Source organism: Spermophilus citellus, assembly GCF_964194105.1.
Source record: "Spermophilus citellus genome assembly, chromosome: 9".
NCBI lineage: Eukaryota > Metazoa > Chordata > Mammalia > Rodentia > Sciuridae > Spermophilus > Spermophilus citellus.
The window spans coordinates 115,382,221-115,403,026 of record NC_138191.1 but is presented as its reverse complement, the minus strand read 5'-3'; the positions used below and the strand labels follow the sequence as shown (position 1 = coordinate 115,403,026).

Here is a 20,806-nt window from a genome sequence, read left to right as displayed (position 1 = left end):
ACAGTCTCACCAGCGCCAGCACAACAAGGACAAGCCCTACAAGTGTCCCAACTGCTACCGGGCCTACTCGGACTCCGCCTCCCTGCAGATCCACCTCTCGGCCCATGCCATCAAGCACGCCAAGGCCTACTGCTGCAGCATGTGCGGGCGGGCCTACACCTCGGTGAGTGCCAGCCCGGCCCCAGCTGCCTCCCCACTGTACTGACTCCCCACTTTGCAAGCAAAATGACAGGCCCAGAGAGGGAAAGGGACTCCCCACGATCACAGGCAATGACAGAGCCAGGGCTTCTGCTTCCCACTTCAGTGTCTTTCGGCCCCAGACCGAGCTGGCCACCTTCTGCCTGCCTTTATCCTGGGTTTCTAAGGCCCTAGAATCCTCAAGGTAGTGGTGGGGCTGGGCACCCTGCTCTGTGAGTCCGGAAGAGTCTCCTTGCTTCCTGTAGCTGCAATCCCCATTATGGACACAAGGGGGCACAGTGACTTGGCTCAGTCACTCTCATCTCAGGGAAGGCCTGAATAACACCAGAAGGGTCATTGCTTCCAGCCCCCTGTTCCTAGGTGGGAAAATTCCCCAAATGGGGGCCTCTGGACATCCAGGTGAGTCACTTGTGTTTGTGCTTTAGGTTCTTTAAATGTTCTGGTTAACAGACTCTCATATACCCAACATAGGGATCACTGAGCCTCAGGTTCCTCATCTGTCAAATGGATTAACTCATGGGGTTTCTGGCTGGCAGAGTAGTGCCAAATAAACCTTAGCTAGTGCAATGACTTATTCACCTGTTGTTTACTGAACACTCTGCCAGACTCTTGGAAATTGGATACCAGACATTTATTGTCCTCAGGAAGGTTAAAAACTACTGTTGGAGATAGATATTAAACAAGTAATCACACACATAAACATTTAATGAAAAATTGTGATCACTGCTCTAAAATAGAGTTTCTCAACCTTATTGACGTTGAGCAGGATACCTTTTTTGTCATAGGGCGCTGTCTTGCATCTAGTAGGATGCTAAGCCATGTCTGGACTCTACCAACTAGGTGCCAGGAGCAATAAGTTGTGACCATTGGAAATGTCTCCATACGTTGCTGTATGTCCCCTGGGGGTCAAAATTGTCTTTGATTGAGAATCACTGCTCTAAGGATTAAGAGACAGCAGCAGGGGAAACTATAAAATAGAGTTGGGAAGGTTGAAAGGTCCAGATAAGGCTATCTGAGAAAGGAACATGTGTTAGTCAGGTTTCTGTTACTTTGACAAAATACCTGAGATAATCAACTTTAAAAAAATGGAAAGTTAATTTTGGCTCACAGTTTTGTAGGTTTTAGTCCATAGTTATTCCTGTCGCTTTGGGATCTGTGGCAAGACAGCACATCATGGCTGGGAGCATGTGGTAGATAGAGCAAGCTGCTGGCCTCATGATGTCCAGGAAACAAAGAGAGGAAGAGGAAGAGGCTATGATCCCAATATCCCTTCAAGGGCCTACCCCCAATGACCTAACTTCCTCCCAGTAGGTCCCATAAACTGAGGACTAATACGCCTTTAATACGTGGGTCTTTGGGAGACATTGTAGACCCAGACTAGCAGGACATTTTGATGAAGCCTTGAAGGATAATTAAATGAAGAGGAGAAAGAGGGGCAAGAACCTTCCATATAGAGGACAGTTAGTGCCAGTGCCCTGGGTGGAATAAAAATGGTGTGTAGCAGGAATTGACTGGGGGGCCTTGGGAGCCATTTGGAAACTTTGGATATTTTTCCAGGTAGAATGAGAAGCTGTCCTACCCCTGAGAGTGTCAGAGAGCACGTTGTTGAAATGTCAGTGTCACTCTGGGTGGAGGTGGGGTAGGGTCATCACAGTCAGGACTTGTCAGGTGCCAGCCAGGGCTGCTCTTGCCCAGTGCTGAGTGTGTGATATTTATCCTCCCTGGAGTCGAGTCTATGGGGCAGAGGAGAGCTGAGAGGCAGACCTGCAGGACGAGGGCCCCCAGGAAACCCCCCCTCAGCCACTGACCTTCAGTCTGTCCCTGCGTCTCCCAAGTCCCACACTCTTGATGGCCCCCTTCACCATCTCCAGTCCCACCTTATCTGAACCCCTAGTTTTTAAAGCAAAACCTAAACATCAATTATTTCATTTGTAAATGAAATTTATGTCTCTAATGATAACTCCTTTTTTAAAAGAGAGCATTTCCACAGTATCTAATACTTCTATAGAGTCAGCGTTGATGATTTTCATTTCTCCTGCATGTCATAATTTTATTTATTTGTGGTGTTATTTTTTCAGTCTTTATTAATTTTTGCAGTGTTATTTTTTAATCAGTATCCAAATAATATTCCTATATTGTACTGGGTCAATGTATCTTTTAATCCAGAGTTCCCCCTTTTCTTTGCTGTACACTCGCAGAAGAGTTTCCTAGGGTGGCTGTTGATGGGTGCCTGTCTAGGTCACCATGTATTATCACACTGTCACATCTGAGGGCTTCCTCTGCCACATCTGAGCAGGTCCAGGTATGAGGCCCTGGAGTGGCAGCTGGGGACCCAGAATGCCACCTCGTTCCTGATCAAGGCCAGTGGGTGATACGGTGTAGCTTGAGGTCAGGGGCCTACAGTAAGCCTGGGTCCCCTTGCTCACCTACTGGTGCTGCCTCAGGACAGACTTAGCAGAGCCTGTGAGGGTCCCAGGCCTGGCTTCACCCCCAGGGTAGGTCCAGTGAGGCCAAGACTCCTACCACCACCTGGAAAAAAAGTAGAAACTGGGGAAAGGGTGGTGCCCTCAGCCCCGGCTGCATGCTGAGGGCTTTATTCATATCACCATGACAACCCTTCCCTTCCCTTCTTACAGAGGAGGAAACTGAGGCTCAGGGGTGAGATGACTTGCCTAAGATCTCACCACTAAGAAATGGCAGAACCAGGCTCAATGCTGGGTGCACTGCCCACCCCCCACCCACCCTTGGGAGCCCCAGCCAGGTGCAGGGACTCGAGCTCTGTCCTGCAGACAGGGCTATGTCTCATGCAGTGCTCCCTGCTAGAGCCAGTTGGTAAAGGCAGCTGACCTGACTTTGGGGAGCCACAGGTGGGCACTGCTGAGGGGCGGGCCTGGTGCCGGTCAGTTCCCCCAGACAGCGCTCTGCGGGCTCTGAGCCTGGCAGGGTGGCTAGTGCTGATGCTGGCAGCAGGGCCATATCCCTAGAGCCAGTGCCCAGGCCTGGCTGGGCCTCCAGACTGTGGCTGCAGACCACCAGTGCAGCCACCTGCCAAGGACCCCTGCAGTGGCCACTTCTGGGAGCTGCAGCCTCCCTTGCCTCCTTTCCAGTGGTGACCATTCCGCATCTCACCCTGCCCACAGGAGACCTACCTGATGAAGCACATGTCCAAACACACGGTGGTGGAACACCTGGTGAGCCATCACTCACCCCAGAGGACCGAGTCCCCAGGCATCCCAGTGCGAATCTCTCTCATCTGAGCCCCACCTGAGGCGCCGCCCGCCCGGCCCACTGGCAGGCTGACACCGGCAGCACCAGGCCCCGGGGCCTCTGGGCACTGCTGATCTCTTCATGACCTTCCAAACCTGCCAGGAAGCTTGGGCCGCAGAAGCCCTGCTTGGTCCAGTCCCGGGCCGGTCAGGCAGGCCAGTTGCAAGGTTCTGGACTGTTTTGGTGGCATCCAAAGACGATCTCAGAGCACTTTGAACCTGTCTGTTGAATTTTCTTTTTGTTCCCCACCCCTCACTTGCTTCACTTTTTTTTTTTTTAAGTTTGTTTTGGAAATAACAAAAAAAAAAAAAAAAGCTATTTATTGGCCAGGACATTGGTGCTGCTAAGACCGAGAAATGAAAAGGATCAGGCAGATGGATGCAGAGAACCAGAGGGCTGCGTGGGACCTTCTCTGGCCACGGCCTCAGGTCTTAAGGGAAGGCTCAGGTCTGGGGCTCTGGACTGCAAAGGAGTCCCCAGATGGGTGGGAGCCGAGGCAGCTGGAGTTGAGCCCTTTAGCCCTGGTGCCCAGCTCCTACCACTGAGCAGAGGGTGTGGCAGCTATCAGGGCTATCCAGGCTTCAGGAGGCGGCAAAACGAGGGGCCGGGAGATCTGTAGGACCAAAGGGTGCAGTAACAGGCTGGGCAGCGGGCCCAGGGAAATGGGGTGGGGTGGGCTGGGTAAGACCCAGTCCCTCCCCTGATGCCCTGAAGACCACCCCAGTCTACCTCGGTGCTGGCCAGGAAACCTATCGGCTACCTCTCCTGTCATCCCAGACTGTGGGCAGGGGGATGGGAGGGAGTGGGTCTGGGCCTGGGACCTCCTTCCAGAATTTTCTCCAGATGGGGTCAGCGCCCAGGGTGGGGGAATCCTCAGCCTGGGTGCACCCCTCCGCAGGGAAGGGATCCTTGGGGAGGGTCCCAGGAGCAGACCCTGCCCCCAGCCCCCACAGACACACCCCAATCTGAAAGCCATGCGTGTCCATGTATATAGGAACCATGTACAGAGCCCGGAGAAGCCCTTCCACATCCCCTCGGGAAAAAAAAAAAAAAGAAAACTAGACAGAAACTCATCTATATATTCTGTATCTGGAGTTCCGTTTTGAATATTAACTGTGTTATTTTTATACACTTTTTAAGCCTTAACTCGCCATTGATTTACCAGTTTAACGTTTCCTGGGGTTTCTTTTCCCATGGGGTTCTCTGCCCCCACCCTCGCCCCTTTGTTTGACTTGCGTCGTCTGATACTCAGTATTGTAGCTTTTTGTCCGCATGTTACTGCCCTGTAAATAAGCTGTCATACATACTGTTAACACCCCTTTGCTTTTTTCTATGGGACCTCCAAGCCACCATATTTAGAACTAGTTACCTTATTAAAAAAAAAAAAGAAAAAAGAAAAGAGTCTGTTGGCTTCTCAGTCTGCATCTTGGTGGCAGGGAGGTGAGGGCAGGTGTCTCTCAGACACTTCAGGAGAGAAGTTTGCATCCTATTTTAAAAAGGGGGTGGGGAGCAAGGTAAAAATCGAATGTGGGGGAAAAACACTAAAAGGGGCAAAAAAAACTAGGGAATTACAACCCCTCTGCTCTTTGTATTTCTCTGTTGTGAAGAATAAACTGTACCTGCACCCGGGTGGCAGTGGTGTGTGACGTGCTGTGTGTGACAGCGGGAAGGGGCACTTTTCCACGACTCCTCTCCCCTCCCCTCCCCTAACTGGGGGCAAGGAGATGGTGGCTTACTGGGGGCTGGTCTCACCCTAGGACAGAGCCCCTAGTGCTCTGTGCTGAACTGTTAAGTGTCAAGGACATACGTTTACCAGGTCTTTCTAGTTCTAAAGCCTTTGTACATGTTCTGGGTCCACCAAGGGGTCTCAGCTGCGCTGCTTTCTGAGGAGCACCGCACCCTCTGGGGGGTCCATCATGAGTGCCTGATTTGTGGAAGCTGTTCCCACGTTTGAAGGGAACAGGCTTTCTTCAAGAGGTCCCCTCCATGCACATTTCCCCTACAGGGGAGCCAGTGTTGTGACTGCATAGGAGGAGAATGAAGGAACGAATCCCCCCAAGTTTATTGAGGCTGGCCCTGTGGAGTGTCCTGGAGTAACTCAGCCACAAGCCACCGTGGAGCTCATCGTTGGGACCTCATTCTTCTGAGTCCTCATGGTCTTCATGGGTCCAGGCTTGTTGGCAAGTGACAGAAGGTCCAAACTCCTAGGACAGCTTCAGCATCCAAAGAATGTGTCGCTGGCTCTCCATCCTCAGGTTCCTGTGGGGTCAACTCCAGCCTACAGTCCTGCTCAGCCTTCCAGCAGCCATCCTGTCCCTTTGTCAGAAGACCCAGCAAGGGTCTCATGGGGTCTTCCTCCTTCTGGCCCAGGCATGGTATGTACCGGTTTGGCTAGGGCCCATAATCTATGGCTGGAGCAGAGAGTGAATCCTCCATCCAAAGTATGTCTTCCCAAGAGGAAACCAAGAGTGCATTGCCACAGAAGGGGGAATGAATGGGGGGAGCCCAGAACCAGCATGTTTTCATTAATCTCAAGGCCTCTTTTCTTGCTCTGAAATTGACCTTCCACAGCCTGCAATGCCTGGAGGGAATGGGCTCTGGCAGCTATATGATATATGACCCCATTCCAGCCTACAGCTGATTGGCCAGAGGTTGGCACCTGACTGAGTGACTCTATCCATGGTTATAGCTAACTGTGTGCTGGGGCTGTCCTGGCTCTGGAGAGCAGATCCTGTGTATCTCTTCCCAAGGGACTTCTCAGTAAATGCTGGTAGCTTATAATTGACCACGGTGGGATTTATACCATGGAAAATGGTAAATGCTAAAAATCAAGGCTTTCTTTTTCCTTGAAGAGCTAGTTGCTATTTATTGGCACACCACTAGATGAAACTGCTTTAGATCTCCAGTCCATGAATCAGGAACAAATTAGTTAGGAGAAGGTAGGCACCTGAACTGGAAGACCCTATAGCTAGGAGTTGGGGTATCTGTGTGGGTCCAGACACAAACAGAACAAAGAAGGTAGGAGAAAGCAGAAATGGACAGAGGAGACGGAGAGCTAGTGACAACCTCGGTTCCTTACAATGCCTTTATCCTCTAGCCATGTTGCTTTCCTGTTTGTTCTGGAAACCCTGAACTTAGGTTCTAATGGGGGAAGTGACTTAACCTCTTCATATCTGATTTCCTCTTATGTAAATGGGATGAATAATGGTGAACAATTTATAGTGTGGATGTGAGGATGAAGTGAATCAATACATGTTTTATGCTTAAAGCTGTGCCTGGTACACGTAAGTACCCCCAAAATGTAAATGTCATTATTGCTATTATTAGACTTAGCTCCATTGGATCTATGTTCCTTATGATCATTGATTCCTAAGAGACTTGAAGATGCTCTGGTATTTGCGGGGGTGATATCTGAGCTATCATGAGAGGGTGGGGCACCTGGGACAGATGAAGATTCTGTATTTAGCAGTGACACTTGGGACTGAGAGTTGTATTTTCATCTGCTTGCCTGGGGAACATGTGAGCACCCCTGTCTGTGTGGGCCCCAGGATAGGTGCTGAGGAGGACAGAGGTGTGGGCCACAGAATTAGCTACAGAAGGAGTTTTTTCTCCCTGTCAGACCTGTCTCCAACCCAAGTCCTTCTATAATCTCTGCTCCCTCCTTAGGCCTCTGGGATCCATAGGAGGGAGCCATTCTCAAGAAGCTGCCAACACTGCTCTACTCTGCCCTGCCTCAAGCCCCTCCCCTTCCTCTGGAAGGTCTTCAGCAGCAGCACATGGCTGCCCAGAGCCTGGGATCAGGAAATTCCCAACTTACCATGTTTTCCCCTGTAAAACTCTGTTCTTGGGTGAATTTCTTGCACTCCATGAATTTGCTAGGAAAGGGCAGGCAGAGAGAGGAAAAGGTCAATATCTGTCCTCTGAAATATCACCAAAACCCCTAAGAGGGCTATATGTGAGGAAACTGAGACTCGGCCCAGGTAAGGAACTTGTCTACATCACACACACAGAAGAGGAACGGGTTCACATCCAGCTCTCACTGGCTTGTGGTCAGCTCTCCCACCGTCCAAGGGTGTTAAAGTTGGTGAAGTCTGCAGCAGAAGATGGAGGATAAACTTTGCCCCACCAGGGGAAGGCACATGACAACTTAGTCAGCCAACAATGAATGACCTTTTCTTGGGCACACCTGGCTTGCCCTTTCTCCAGAGTCCACAGGGACTGAGTTTTGCTCATCTAGTTTTGGTAGAAGGAACTGGGAAACATTGAACTGCTTTTGAAAGGTGAGATTTCCTCTTTTATCATCAATACTTGAACTTGCCTGTAAAAATTTTCAGCGTCTAAAGATCTTCAGGGCCAGGTAAATAGCTGGAATTGCTGTCCTACCTGCAAACGGCGGAGGCTGCTAAAAATTCAAGGTCAGTGAGAATGCTCCATAGAAAATACTGGAGACCCACAGTGAAGTCCTACTCCCTCAGGACCTCAGTTTCTCCAGCTGTCTGACAAAATCTCCAGGGCTTCCAGTTGCCACTTTCTTTGGAAGGTCTGATGACTTCCAGCCCCCACTCAGAGCCTGTGTTTGTTCTCGTAGTTTGAAGAGTCAAGTGCAGGTGTGGATGAGGAAAATTACCTCCCAGATTCTGGCCAAACAGCCTTACCAGCCCAAGATCAGGAATGTAATTTTTTATTTTGGGTGGTGCTGGGGACTGAACTCAGGGCCTCACACATGCTAGGCAAGTGCTTTTACCTCTGAGTCACATCCTCAGCCCACGAATGTCATTTGTGTGTGTGTGTGTGTGTGTGTGTGTGTGTGTGATTTGATTATAGTAGAAAAGGCCCATGTGGACAAATTTGGAAAAAATTATCTATTATAATAATACTCACATATGTACACGCCATGCTTATGGGCAGGACAGGTAAAAAGGGAGAGCCAATGACCAGGATGCCTTCTGTGTTTGTCCCTCTATGGCTCATTCTCAAAGTCAACTGGACTGAGAGTGGAGTGGGGTCAGACAAGAGTCCTGGGTCTCCCAACTGCTGATGCCACTACACAGATCCTCAGCCTCTGGCGATTATGTTCCCTCTTTGTGTCTCAATCTCGTTTAAAAGCGAGTGGGGTGGGGGGTGGGGAGATGAGGTAGGGATAGAACATCACTTGAGGAGGCATCAGGTGAATTCTGGATGGTCACAGAGGTGTTTCGGTTGTGTTTCAGCCCACATTGAAAGTGAGGGAAGGGCGCACAGGAGCGGAGCTGGTTCTTTTCATTCAATCTTTCTCTGTCCTCCAAAATATCATGTGGCTTCCAGAAAGAAGCCAACTGAAGGAAGGGTCTCTCCCTCCTGTAACTCCTAGTCCAGGTCATCCGGTGTCAGTGCCGGTGGCTGGCACTAGTCGCGCAGGATCGCGTACTCCTTGGGCGCAGAGAGCAGACGGGGCCGGCGAATCTCGGAGCGTGGGCCGATTTCCGGGCTCCAACAGAACTCGGGCGATAGCACCTTGGCGGGCTTGTGCAGCCAGAAGTATTTGTTGAGGTGGCTCTCGTCGTGCCAGAGTGCCTCGAGGCCGCGCTCGCGGTCCTGCTGCTGGGCGCGCGCGCAGTGAGCCGTCAACCTGCGCACCGCGGCCACGCTACCCCCGAACAAGGCGGCATGGTAGTAGAAGTCGCCCTCGCCCTGGGCCACTGCGGCGGCTGAGCGCGAGTCGCGCTCGAAGGGCAGCAGCCACCGTGGCCAGCGGTAGTGCCAGGCGTGCAACTGCGCTACTGACTCTGCCAGCGCCTCGGGCCCAAAGGCGCTGCTGAAGTGCTGGTCCACGTCCATGCAGAACACGAAGTGCGCCTCACGCCCTAGACGCCCGCCTAATGCCTCGTGCAGCGTGCGCATGCGTGCCATGGACACGTCCTGCCAGCGCGGTTCGCGCACCACGTACTGCACTCGCAGCTGACGGCCGGGGCCCAGCGCCACGCGAGGCACAGCAGCGGGCCTCTCGGTGAACACGTAGTACACCACGCGCTGGCCCACCATGAAGTGCTCCTCCGCGGACTCCAGAAAGCGCGCCAGGTACTTCTCCAGATACCTGCAAAAAAGTCAGCCTGGCTGGCTGCCCTTCCGCACTCGCCACCCCTGCCTGCATTCGTGCTTCCCAGTTTTACCCACACCGGCTCTGCAACTCCAGATCCCCCAAGCCTCTTTCAACCTTGGAGAGGCGGGTTAGAGATGGTGCAAGTTGCCTGCACCATCTTCTCTGAAGATACTTGCCTCTGACCGCCCGGGGCCATAGGGTACCAGGGAAGCTATGCTGTGCTGGCCCTTGGAGGACTGACAGTGATCGCCTCTTTAGTGCTCTAGGCCTTCCATCAAGAGATCCCAGAACTTGGTGCTGCCACGAATTGAGGAAACCCAGGCTAGTGACATAGAGAGGCTCCGGCTGGTCATCAGCCTTTGGTCTCCTAATGGAGACCAGACATTTGAGAGCAGTGAGAAGCCCTTCCGGCTGAGCCCTCTGAATTCCTGGCACACTAGATCATGCTGTAGGAATAATACATTGTTTTAAGTCATTGAGTTTGTAGAGTGCTTCAAATACTAAGAATCCTAGCTCTTAGGATACTAGAGTTTTAAAATGAAAGTAATAATGCCTGATATTTTGAACATCTATCACTGTAGCAGACACTTTGAAGTCAATGTGCATTATCTCATTTAAAGAGCTCTAATAAATCCTAGCTACTTGGGAGGCTGAGGCAGAAGGATTGGAAATTTGAGGCCAGCTTCAGCAACTTGGTGAGACCCTTCTCAAAATAAAATAAAAAGGGATGGGGAATGTTGCCCAATGGCAGAGTGTCCCCTGGGTTCAGTCTACTGTACTGTAAACAAAGCTCTAACAACTTAGAAAAGTATACTTGATTGGTAAGTGGTGGTAAGTAGTATAGCCAGGATTTGATTCCAACTTGGCATTGAAGCTTGTATCTTTTCTTGCACTTGCTCTATTCTTGGTGGGACTGTGGGAAGGGGAATCTAGGTTCTTGGAAACTTCAACATTCCAGGGTGCTAGACTTACAGGGTCTTGGAACTCCAGACCTCAGGATCCTGGAATTTCTGTTTCTTGAGACTCCATACCTGGAGGCCTGTCCATTGCCTGGCCTATCAGTTCTTTGATTGACTTCCTCTCCTGTGATTCTGTCCTCTATCCACATCTACCTATGCACTCCTGTGGCCACTCCCTCAGGTTGGACATCATTAGCATCCCATCTTCAAAACCGCAGCCTCACCCACGCCACTGTGTGGGTTCCTCATTCTTTTGGCTCACTTGCTCTGATTTACACCCCTCACAGTCCTGCCTCACTGAGCCCTCTGATCTGGTGGTCTTCCCACTTCTCAGTCTCTGTCACCTCTGTGTACCTTCTTACACGCTCAGATTCACTCCCTTGCAACCTCCCTAGCTCTCCAGCCCCTCTCCCACCATCTGGCTTTCCTGGCGAGACCCACCATACTGTGCGCTATGGCTGAGCTGCTGCCTCCAACAGCCAGTTCTGTCTCTCTGCTTGCCCAGTTGCTCTTTCCCTCTTCTCCCCTCTCACCTGGAAGACTCCACCATTTCATCATCAGTGACATGCCACTTCCTGGTGGACAGCCCTAGCCCCTAAGCAGGTTCCTTCTGGCACATAGTTCTGAGCCCCTGGCTGGGTGGGCTCCATGATATTGGTGTCCAGGGAAGAGGGGAAGGGAGAGGATATTCCTGCATCCACCCTGGGAGTCTGGGACAAGGGTGCAGCCTCCAGCTGCACTTTGGGATCCAAGGCCCAGGGCCATGGGGCCACATCCTTCCCACTCCCTGCTGGACAGTGGCACTCCCCTCCCCAGGCTTACCTGCCGACAGCAAAGACAGTCAGCCCAATGGTGAGGTTCTGCCGTCTGGCCTCTTGCTGGGCTATATCTGGGTCGAAGGTGCCATCCCAAATAATGGGGGCCCCCCAGGAAGTACAGGTCAGGACTTCAGGCCGGGCCCTGGCCAGGACAAGGATGGAGAGAGCTCTAGTCACCCACTCATGGATGCATGATTACTGCCACCTCCCCTAGGGACCTAAGATGCATCAGACCAGTCCCTGCCCCTAGGTCGGAACCACCCCTAGACAGTTAAAGGAGAAGTATGACCCAGTGGGGCCCCTGGGGTTGGGGGTGCAGTGCTTGGATCTGTTGGAGTAGCACTTGAAAGGAGGACAGGGGCCTGGGACAGAGGTCTAGGTTTGTGGGCATTCTCAGGGTGGGGGGGGAGGGGGGAGGATAACTCCTTACCAGGGACGCAGGACACCTGTGAAGTTGTCTTTCATCTGGAGCATTGTGGCTGAAGGGCAGACACCCATGGGGATGAAGACTTCCAGATTCCTAGGGGGTGGGGGCGGCAGGAAGTGGCATGTCACTTGCTCAGGAGGGAGGGCTCACAAGGACACTTGCCCAGGCCAAGCTAGCCACCACCCTCTATCTCTCAACAAGGCACTTGGAAAGAGCCACTTTAAGTGTGACCCTGGTGATGGTCCCATCTCAGGTGCTGGGGAAGGGATTTGTACCTGAATATAGGGAGCCAGTTCAGAAGGAGCAACCCTAAGAGGCCAAGTGCAAGCAGGATCAGTCGCCAGAAGGTTCTCTTCCTGGGCCTGGAAGGCAGGGGGATCAGCAGCCCATTTACACACACACACACGCGCGCGCGCGCGCGAGCACGCATGCACATGCAAGGTAGAAATCATTTTTTGTGATTTCAGTGCTTCATTTTATTTTATTTTGAGTAAGAATAATTGTTTAATGGTACAGACATTCAAAAGGATGAAAGATAACACTGAAAAGTTCCTTCCTGTTCCTCCGCATGGAAACAGCCAGAGGGACCAGTGTCATGTCTTTCCAGCAGTGGTTTGTGCATACACAGGGAAGGGTGAATGTGGTGGCAAGTACTCTCACTTCCTTTCTTTTAGTTCCCCAGAAACGGTAGCACAGTGGACATGCTGTCCTGCACCTTTTCTTCCTCACTGACCAGTATGTCTGATTATCATCTCAGCACTTAGAGAACTCCCTCACCCTTTTGTCCAGCTGCCTGATGTGCCATGGAGTGGACATAGCGCCAGCTGCCTAACCAGGGCTCGTCTGATCCTTTCCTCTGGGCAACAGTGGTGCTGGTCATGACTTTGGGCAGGCACGGAGGACAGGAGCATCAAGGCTTGGGGGGCTTAGCCTGGGGAGGGATGAGGATGACCTTGGACAAGAGAATAGGCCAGAGGAGGCTACCGATTAACTTATAGGTTGGTGTCTGGGAGTGAAGAGCTGTCTGGGACCTAGAGATGAGGTCAGGCTGGCTGTGGTCAGAGACCATGTGCCTGTGGCAGCCCCAAGCCAGGCTGGGGGAAGAGTTCCTTCCGCAGACCTTAGTGGCCTAATTGCTGGCTTAGGGGAGGTACATTTGGAATTTGTCTATGGTAAATCCAGGAAGGGTCTCAAATGTTGAGAATCTTCTGCAACCACATGGTAAGGAGCAGACACGGGGGCCAGACCCTCAGGTTTGAACCCCAGCTCCACCACCTCTAAACTCTCTGAGCTCAGGCAAGGCCTGACGCTCTGCCCATCATTCTTATCTGTGAGATGGGGTAGTAAGCCCGCAGAGGGCTGCCGTGGACTCTGAGATAACATGAGCTGAGTGATTAGAATGAGGGGCTTACACACCGTAATCGCTCCCTCCACTGTTGATGATGACTCTTCCTAACAGAGCCTCATCATGCCCTGGGCAGCCTCTAGCTCTGCCCCCTGCCCTACGAATCCTTCCAAACCCCAGCTCCCCTGCTCTCTTTCAAGAAGGCTGCCTGCCTCAGACCCTCCGCCCCTGCCTTTTCTGCTATCCTACTTAAGGGATGCTTGAGAGACGAACCCAGGAGAGGCTCTGAAAACCTTGGAGTGTGTGTGTGTGTCCACCTGGACACCCTCTCAGCACACAGCACCTCCTTCTATTCATCTAGTCAACCTGAAACCTGAGGCCCCCAACCACTCCCTCTGCTGCATCCACTGTCTGCTGTCAGCCCCTGGGTTGGGTTGACTTGTCCTTCTTGATCTCGCCCCTTCCCGTCCCTCCAGCCACTGCAACCTCCATCATGATCCTAGCCTGATCATCTGTCACCAAGACCATTGCAGGAGTTCCCTCGCTGCTCCCTGTCACTCCCTGCACAGCCCCCAGAGCCATCTTGTAAAACATTGACCTCCTTTAATAGTGTCTGTGTCACACAAACAGGTAAATCCTCGAAGAGATGCCTTCAGTAGGCAAACATATGGAAAAAATGTTCACCCCCACTAGTAATCAAAGACATACAAATCAGAGCAAGGTGGTCGGTTTTGCCTATAAAATGAACACTTTAAAGAACAGACATAATGAAAACAGCCCAGCTTCCAGCACATGGTGAGGCAGGCTCTCTTATGCTTGCTGGTGGCTGTGTGGATGGTTGGGCCTTGTGGAAAGTTTCCTGGCTGTGGGAATTGAACTCTTCGAATGTTCATTCCCTTTGATTCAGTAACCCCAGTCGCTGGGAATCTGTTCAAAGGAGGTAGCCTTCAGTGTGGGGAACAAAGGGTGCACATGGAGACAGTCGTCAGATTCTGTCTAGATATGCTTTCTACACGTCCAGACTGGGCACAGGCACAACCTTAGGCACTCAGAGGTGTGGAGCCAACATACAGTGTGGGGTGGGGACAGAGAGGACAGGTGATGTGGCAGACTGAAAGCATGAAGGAACCAGTGCTCAGTGAATGTTGAGGAGAGCGTTCATGAGGTGTGGAGGACGAGCAGAAGGGTGGCCTCGAGCCCTGACAGAAAGTGAGAAAGTTGGGAGGCTTCCTGGAGGGGGTGACCTATCAGCTAGGACCTGAAAAATTAGAAATTATTCAAGCAAAGGAGGAAGTGAAGGGGGAAGGGCGATCATGAGCAGGAAACAGTGAGGAGATGGAATAGAGCTGGGTGGGGCTGCAGGGCCTTCTGCCAGGCCGCCAGGGCCCACACTGCAGGCTCAGGGCCTTGGGCTTCATCTTGAGGGCCATGGGGAGCCTGGGAAGGTATTTCCTCCAGGGAGTGCCACAGCCAGAGTTTTATTTGGAAAATAAAAAATGTGTACCTAGTCTGAACCGTGGAGTCCAGACAGGGTGTGCTGGGAGAGAGGGAGTGGCTGGAGGGAGGCAAGAAAATGAGGTGGAGGTGAGGACATCTGTGCCCGCTGTGGGAGCTCTGGGGAGCACAGCAGGTGTGGGGGGCTGGGTGGGGGAAAGTAGGTGGTGAAGGGCTGTCAGGCAGGGGGAATGAGCAGAACTCGGCCACCAGTTGGAGGGACAGGGCTGTCTGCTTTTCTGGTTGTGGTAGAAGCCCAGAAGGCAGGCAGGCTTGGGAAAGAGTTCTGGGGGCTCTCTAGGAGGGCAGGGGTGCCATGGGAGAGAGCATGGAGGGAGAGGAGGCCGGGCCCAGGCTTGGAGGGAGACTGAGTGGGGAGTGGAAGGTGCTGTGTGGGTGACTTCTCAGAAGCTGAGCTGTAAGCAGGAAGGACACAGGATGGAAACTGGAAGGGGCCAGGGCTGGGGTCAAGGGAGATGAGTGTTTATTTGACAAGAGGGAGACCATCTTGCTGACTGCTGCCTAGAAAACATCCACAGAGAGGCGTCTGAAGTCACAGGGACACTCACCATCTGAGCTGCTCAGGTACCACTCAGGTGAACCTGAGAAAGGCCCCAGCATCTGGCCAGAGTGACTGGCTAAACACATTGTCATGGAGACCCTGCAGTCACACAGGAAAATGCGTACCCTGGAGCATGAAAGGAAAAAAAGCAGGATCTGAAAGTGATGGCAATTTTGCAAGAATGAAAAAGAGTCTGAGTAAAGGAAAAAACTGTTTTTATATTGCTTTTTTTTTGGTACTGGGGATTAAACCCAGGGGCACTTAACCACATCCCCAGCCCTTTCTATATTTTATTTAGAGACAGAGTCTTGCTAAGTTGCCTAGGGCCTTGGTAAGTTGCTGAAGTAGTTTTAAACTTATGATCCTCCTGCCTCAGTCTCCTGAGCTGCTGGGATTACAGGCCTGCACCACTATGCCCAACTATATTGCTTTTATAAAGAAGAAAAATACAGGGTTAGCAATTTACAAGGAAAAAAGTTATTGTATTGCCTCCTTCTGACTTCAGGACAAAGTCTACGTCTCTCAGTGCTGCCTAAGGAGCCTTCAAAATCTGAACCTTCCATCATTGCATTTCATTGTTCCCCTTCCTCTCTCCCTGCCTCTAGGCATGGACACTCCACAGTGGACAGTCCAGGGATGTTCTTGGGGCATTGTTTGTAAAAGCAAATGGATATCAATAGCCTCAGTGTTCACCAGTAGGAAACTGGATGAAAGAATCATGCATATCTATTTAATGGAAGTTAACATGGCCCCTAAAAAGAATGAGGTCGACAATAAGATACCCTAATGTGTTAAGTGGAAAAGGAGTAACAGGACTCCCTGAGGAGGCAGATCTCACTTCTGTAAGGAGAGGCTCCTAGGCCGTATGTCCATGAACTCACACATATATATCCATGTTCTATAAATGTGTAGCGAGAGTCTAGACAGAACAGCATGGGCCAGCGATATAAAATGTGAGCCACATAGATGATTTAAAATTTCAAGGTAGCCACATTAAAAAAGTGAAAAGAAAAAGGTGAAATTAATTTAAATAGTATTTTTATTGAACAGAACACATCCCAAACATCTTTTCAACATGTACTTGATATAAAAATTATTTAGCTATTTTCCAGACTTGTTTTGTGCTGTGTCTAAACACTCAACCCAGCGTGAATGTTAGGCTTACAGCACACTGTGGGGGCCCGTCGGCCCATGTGGCTTGTGGCAGTTCTATGTTGGACAGTGTGGATTTAGAGGAGAGGCAACAGCTGTTGGTGGTGGACTCAGTGGAGGGTGGAAGGGGCGCCACGCCCCCACCTCCTCCCTGACGGTGTGCAGTGAGCATCGCTCCTTCTGCCATGTACCAGCTAGTTGCCTCCATCAGGCTCTGCATGCCTGGAGCCCCTAGTGGGGCTGATCTGGGCATCGTGAGTGCAGTGACCTGCGGGCATTGGTGCTGTCTGAGCTCTCTATTTGAGGGTCTCACAGCATCTCAAATACATATGGCCAAAAAGGAACCCTCGATTTTCCTTAGAAACCTGCACCCACTCCATCTTCTCCTTCCTGGCAAGTGATGCCATGATCATTCCTCTGCCCTATTGCACACATGCCTTGGAGTCTCTCCCGAGGCCTCTTTTTTTCCAGTTCTCCACATCTAATTCTCCAGCAAGCCCGTGGTCCCCCCCCCCAAAACACACTCAGTCTGTCACTGGCCTTCCCCCGCTTCTCACTGCACTCCAGGCCATTGTGCCCCACACCTGGACAACTCCCCCTGGCCACCTCACCAACCTCCCTATTTCTACGACTGCCCCCTACAATCCATTCTCCAGAATGATCTTTCAAAATGTTAGTGAGATCCCACCCCTCCCCTTGCCAAGGTCTTCTGATGATATCTCACTGCTCTTAGAAAAAAATCCACACCAGGACCGCCGAGATCTCTCCCCCAGCTCTGTGTGTCTCTCCCCCATTCCTGCGCTTGCCGCCCAGCCACGCAACACATCTTTGCTGGGTTCCCACTGCCTGTTCCTCGGGACTCAGTTACAACTCTCTGCACTCCCTCCTGCACCTGTCTCCACCCTTCACCTTCCCAGTGAAGATGACTCGTGTCCAGTCCCATCTTTGTTCAGGCCGCTTTGCCATCCTCTGCCAGTCAGGTTGCTGGTCTCCTCAACACCTCCCATTCCCCTCCCCAGGAGGTTCCTCTGGCCCTTGCCAACCTGTGAGGGCACAGTCTTCCCTGTGGGGCTGAGTGCCCCTGATTCATGAGCCTTGGTACTCTGCCCCAAAGCCCGGAACCTGCCTCATACTTGGTGTTATTAAATAATGAATAATTTGTTCAGTAAATGGCTGGGGTGCTTTCTCTTCATCCTTTCCCAAACTGACTATTACTCATTTGCTTTAAACTCCATTTTTCCCAGAATTAAGTCTGCACTCATTAATAATCCCAGACACTGCTAAGACATGTACAGAATTAAGTCTGTACTCTACTGTCTTGTTGAAGTCTGACCACAGTCCCTTGCAGAGGGCACTAGGATTATTTCCACCTTGGGAGTGAGGAGATCAAAGCTCAGAAAAAGTTAAATCACTTCCTCAGCATCTCAAGCTGGCAGGAGTGAGTCTTGAGTTTGAGTCTGACTTCTGAGTAGGGCCTCTAATGGCATTTGGGCTCCTTGGGACTGGATCCCTGTGCAACCCGAGCACCTCTCACAAGGGTGCCTGGCTCCTCCAAAGTGACCTGTGGCCAGTGGCCAGTGTCTCTCCTGCAAGAAGCCTCCCCTTCCACACTTTGTCTTCGGCCCCCTCTGGACTCCTGGAAGACTGGCCGCAGCTGTGCTTTTCTGGTTTCCGGAAGCCTGAGTCCATGGTTCTGGCAGCCGTAGGAAATGGCAGGAGCTGGCCACTCACTCTCTGCCTTATCGGCTTTCTTGACCCTTTTAACCAGCCCCCAGCCCCGCCCAACCAGGGTGGGACAAGCCAAAGTTTATCTTGGGCACTGGTCTGTCAGGGTAGCCAGGCAGAGCTGGTCCTGAGTGGGCCAGGCAAGCTCACATGGTCAGCTCAGGGTGAGTGCTGGTGCCCAAGCCTGGGGTGGGGACCCACCAGCTCCACCCACTATTCCTGTGCCCCATTCTGGAGCCCTTACCCTATAGGAACCTGCCTGACCCACTCCTCCACATTCCTTGGTCAAATAGCCTCAGAAGGACCTGTCTGGCCCTGTTCCACCAGCAGAAGGTGGTCCCTCAAGCCCCGCCCATGCCCTACTCTCCCTCCTCCCTTTCAGGATCAGCCATTAGTCCTCCAGGAAGAACAAGTTCCTAGTCCTGGACAGTGAGGCCCACCGGGGGACTAAGAACCTCTCTGGCCTTTGCTCTCTACCTCACCAAGAGAAGAGGAGGCACCCAGCTCTACTCCAGGTACACAGGTCTCATACCCCACAGTCCATGCATGGCTGTGTGAGCCACCTTTTCCCAGGGCTTGTGGCTCAGCTAACATTGGTGCCTCTCCTTTGACCGTTCTGACCACCAGACTGCACCTCTCACAGGTTGGCTGTCCCACTGTCCCCACTCCCTGGCAGTTCCCCACTCACCTCAGTCCTTCCTTGAGAGCCATAGAAAGGAGCCAGTGGGGCAGCCACCACGAACTTTCTCAGCTCAGAGCCGGGGAAGAAATGACCTCTTTCCCGTGGTAGGGACAAACTAGCTCCTTCCTGCCCCTAGCCTCAGGAGCCACACCCACAGAAGCAATCAGAGATGAGGCGTAATGAAGGAAGCTGGTTCCAGGGTAGGGTGGGGGGTGGTAACCCCCCCAGGGGCCAATCACCGGCTAGAGGGTGGATCTGAGTACGGCCAGCTCTGGTTGGCCAGGGACTTGGAGCTATTTGTACAGACTTCTTTTCCCTCCCCAGGGGTCCTAAGCCCTCTTCAGAGTCTTGTTCCTGGGACTGGCAGGGAACCGGGTGGGAAAGGGCTAAGGTGTTCCCATGCGGGAGAGCCCTGTTCCACAGAGCCCCAGCTAGAGCTGAGGGTACTGGGCACTGTGACCTTGAGCAATCCACTTCTCCTCAAGAATGTGGAATACACATGCCCAACACTCAGGCCAGTGTGAGATAAGATCAGGGCTGTGGAACAAGTTCTGTGAAGCTCACACTACCTGTTTTCAAAAATGCAAGTTGTGTTCCATAAGAGGTACAGGAAATTAGTGGATTTTGATCAAGATTTTAAAACGTTGAAATAAGATTGAAAAAACAGCATCAGAATGTACAGTATGCATCTGACAGGTAGGAGTTGTTGCATGAAATTTCGGTTCTATTTTAAGTGTGTAGACACCATTGGGAAATATTTTTTAAAACTAAAGGTCAAGATGGAAAGTTAACCAATTTCTGTGTAAAGTATAAGCAACAGGAGCAAATGTATTTTTAAGGAAGCACCCTTTAAACTTGCAATAGATTGCCACTCTAAGAGTGGGACCAATAAAAATGAAACAAAGGAATGAATACACACATATCCCCCTTATTTACTCATTGAGAATGTTTTTAGAATAAAATATTAATTCTGAGCCTAAAAAACAAAACTCCAACAACCTTACAATAGTGAAGAAAACACAAATGTTTAGCTGTGAAAGACCATGCTCTTAAAGTAGTGGTTTTCATTCCCTCTCTTCATCACACACATACCAGCAAACTGGGGTGAGGCCTGGTTTTCATTTTTCCCAGGAAAAAAGTCAAGGTCCAGAAGCAGAGAGACCTGCCCAGAGGGCTGCTGGCTGCAGTGCACCTGTGTACACGCCCTGTGTGCCTTAGCAGAGGGAAGAGGTGCAGGCGGCTTCCTGCTGCGGTCCCCATCCTGGTCCCAGGACTCTCCACTCAGGCAACTACCCAAGGCTCCCTGAACCCTCTGGCTTCCCAGTGTTCCCTGCCTCTGGGACACTAAGCTTTCCAGGCCCTGGTCCTACTGGATACCAACCAGTTTGTTTCTCCTCCTCCTCAAGTGGGTAGTTACATTTTAACAGGCTCTCCAGAGAGGAGTCACCAAGATAGGGAGGGTATTGGTTCTTAAAAGTTACTGTGACTAATCCGATTCAATACAGGTGGGGCTGAGCCTCAAACCCACATTCCTAACAGACACTTTAAGGAAAACCCCAATCCTGGGGAAGGAGCAGTGAGGCAGTAGTCTCCTTACTGCCCCATTCATATCTGACTCCTTTCTACATGGCCAACCCCAGCCACTGCTGGCCACTTACACCTCACCCAACGTAGCCAGCATGGACCAACTCATCTGCATGTCCAGTCATATTATTTGTGCCCTCCTACACTGCCTGGTCTGGAATGTCCTTCCTCCTACTTTAGGCAAGGCTTAGGTGTCACCTCCTCTGTATAATCATAAAATAGGCTTGTAAAGTGCTGAGTGAACCAGAGGCGTCCAAGGGCTCTTCTGGACACAGGGCAGCTCTCTCCAAGGCCATCTGCTGGGGGATGAAGTCTGGGTTCTGGCCCAGGCGTTCCAGATGCTGCTGGCCCACCAAATCTCCCAGGGGGACTCAGAGCTGAAGGACCCTCCAGCGCTAAGGGACACCATGTGAACTGGGGCTAGGAGCAACCTCAGATGATCTGGAGTCCCAGCCAAGCATGAAGGATATACTGTTCACTTGAGGTGGATGTCTCTCCCTCAACCAGGGTCCAT

The 20,806-nt window shown here is 51.6% G+C and overlaps 2 protein-coding genes across 5 annotated transcripts in view; one reads left to right on the top strand and one right to left on the bottom strand.

Moving 5' to 3' along the window:
* The window catches only part of ZNF362 (zinc finger protein 362), a 36,297-nt gene extending 31,433 nt beyond the window's left edge, over positions 1-4,864 (top strand). For all 4 annotated transcript variants that reach the window (XM_081305411.1, XM_081305408.1, XM_081305409.1 and 1 more), the window contains 2 exons: positions 5-163; positions 3,339-4,864. In XM_081305411.1, the coding sequence (XP_081161537.1) occupies positions 5-163; positions 3,339-3,455 (276 nt within the window). In that variant the 3' untranslated portion in view covers positions 3,456-4,864. The remainder of the gene's footprint in view (positions 1-4; positions 164-3,338) is intronic.
* A 3,454-nt stretch (positions 4,865-8,318) lies between these two features.
* On the bottom strand, positions 8,319-18,994 carry A3GALT2 (alpha 1,3-galactosyltransferase 2). The gene is made up of 5 exons (XM_081305412.1): positions 18,715-18,994; positions 12,024-12,110; positions 11,752-11,841; positions 11,326-11,463; positions 8,319-9,538 (listed from the first exon to the last, which is right to left on the bottom strand). Exons 1-5 carry the CDS (start codon positions 18,735-18,737, stop codon positions 8,851-8,853), a joined length of 1,026 nt encoding a protein of 341 aa, XP_081161538.1. The 5' UTR covers positions 18,738-18,994; the 3' UTR covers positions 8,319-8,850.
* Positions 18,995-20,806: the final 1,812 nt, after the last annotated feature.

What these genes read in the sequence shown, in the direction of transcription:
- A3GALT2 (XM_081305412.1), bottom strand. Translation starts at nt 18,737, where the DNA reads ATGGCTCTCAAGGAAGGACTGAG. An exon ending in GCTCTCAAGGAAGGACTGAG is followed by an intron (nt 12,111 to 18,714) that starts GTGAGTGGGGAA and finishes CCTGCCTTCCAG; the next exon opens with GCCCAGGAAGAGAACCTTCT. An exon ending in ACAGGTGTCCTGCGTCCCTG is followed by an intron (nt 11,464 to 11,751) that starts GTAAGGAGTTAT and finishes TGTCCTGGCCAG; the next exon opens with GGCCCGGCCTGAAGTCCTGA.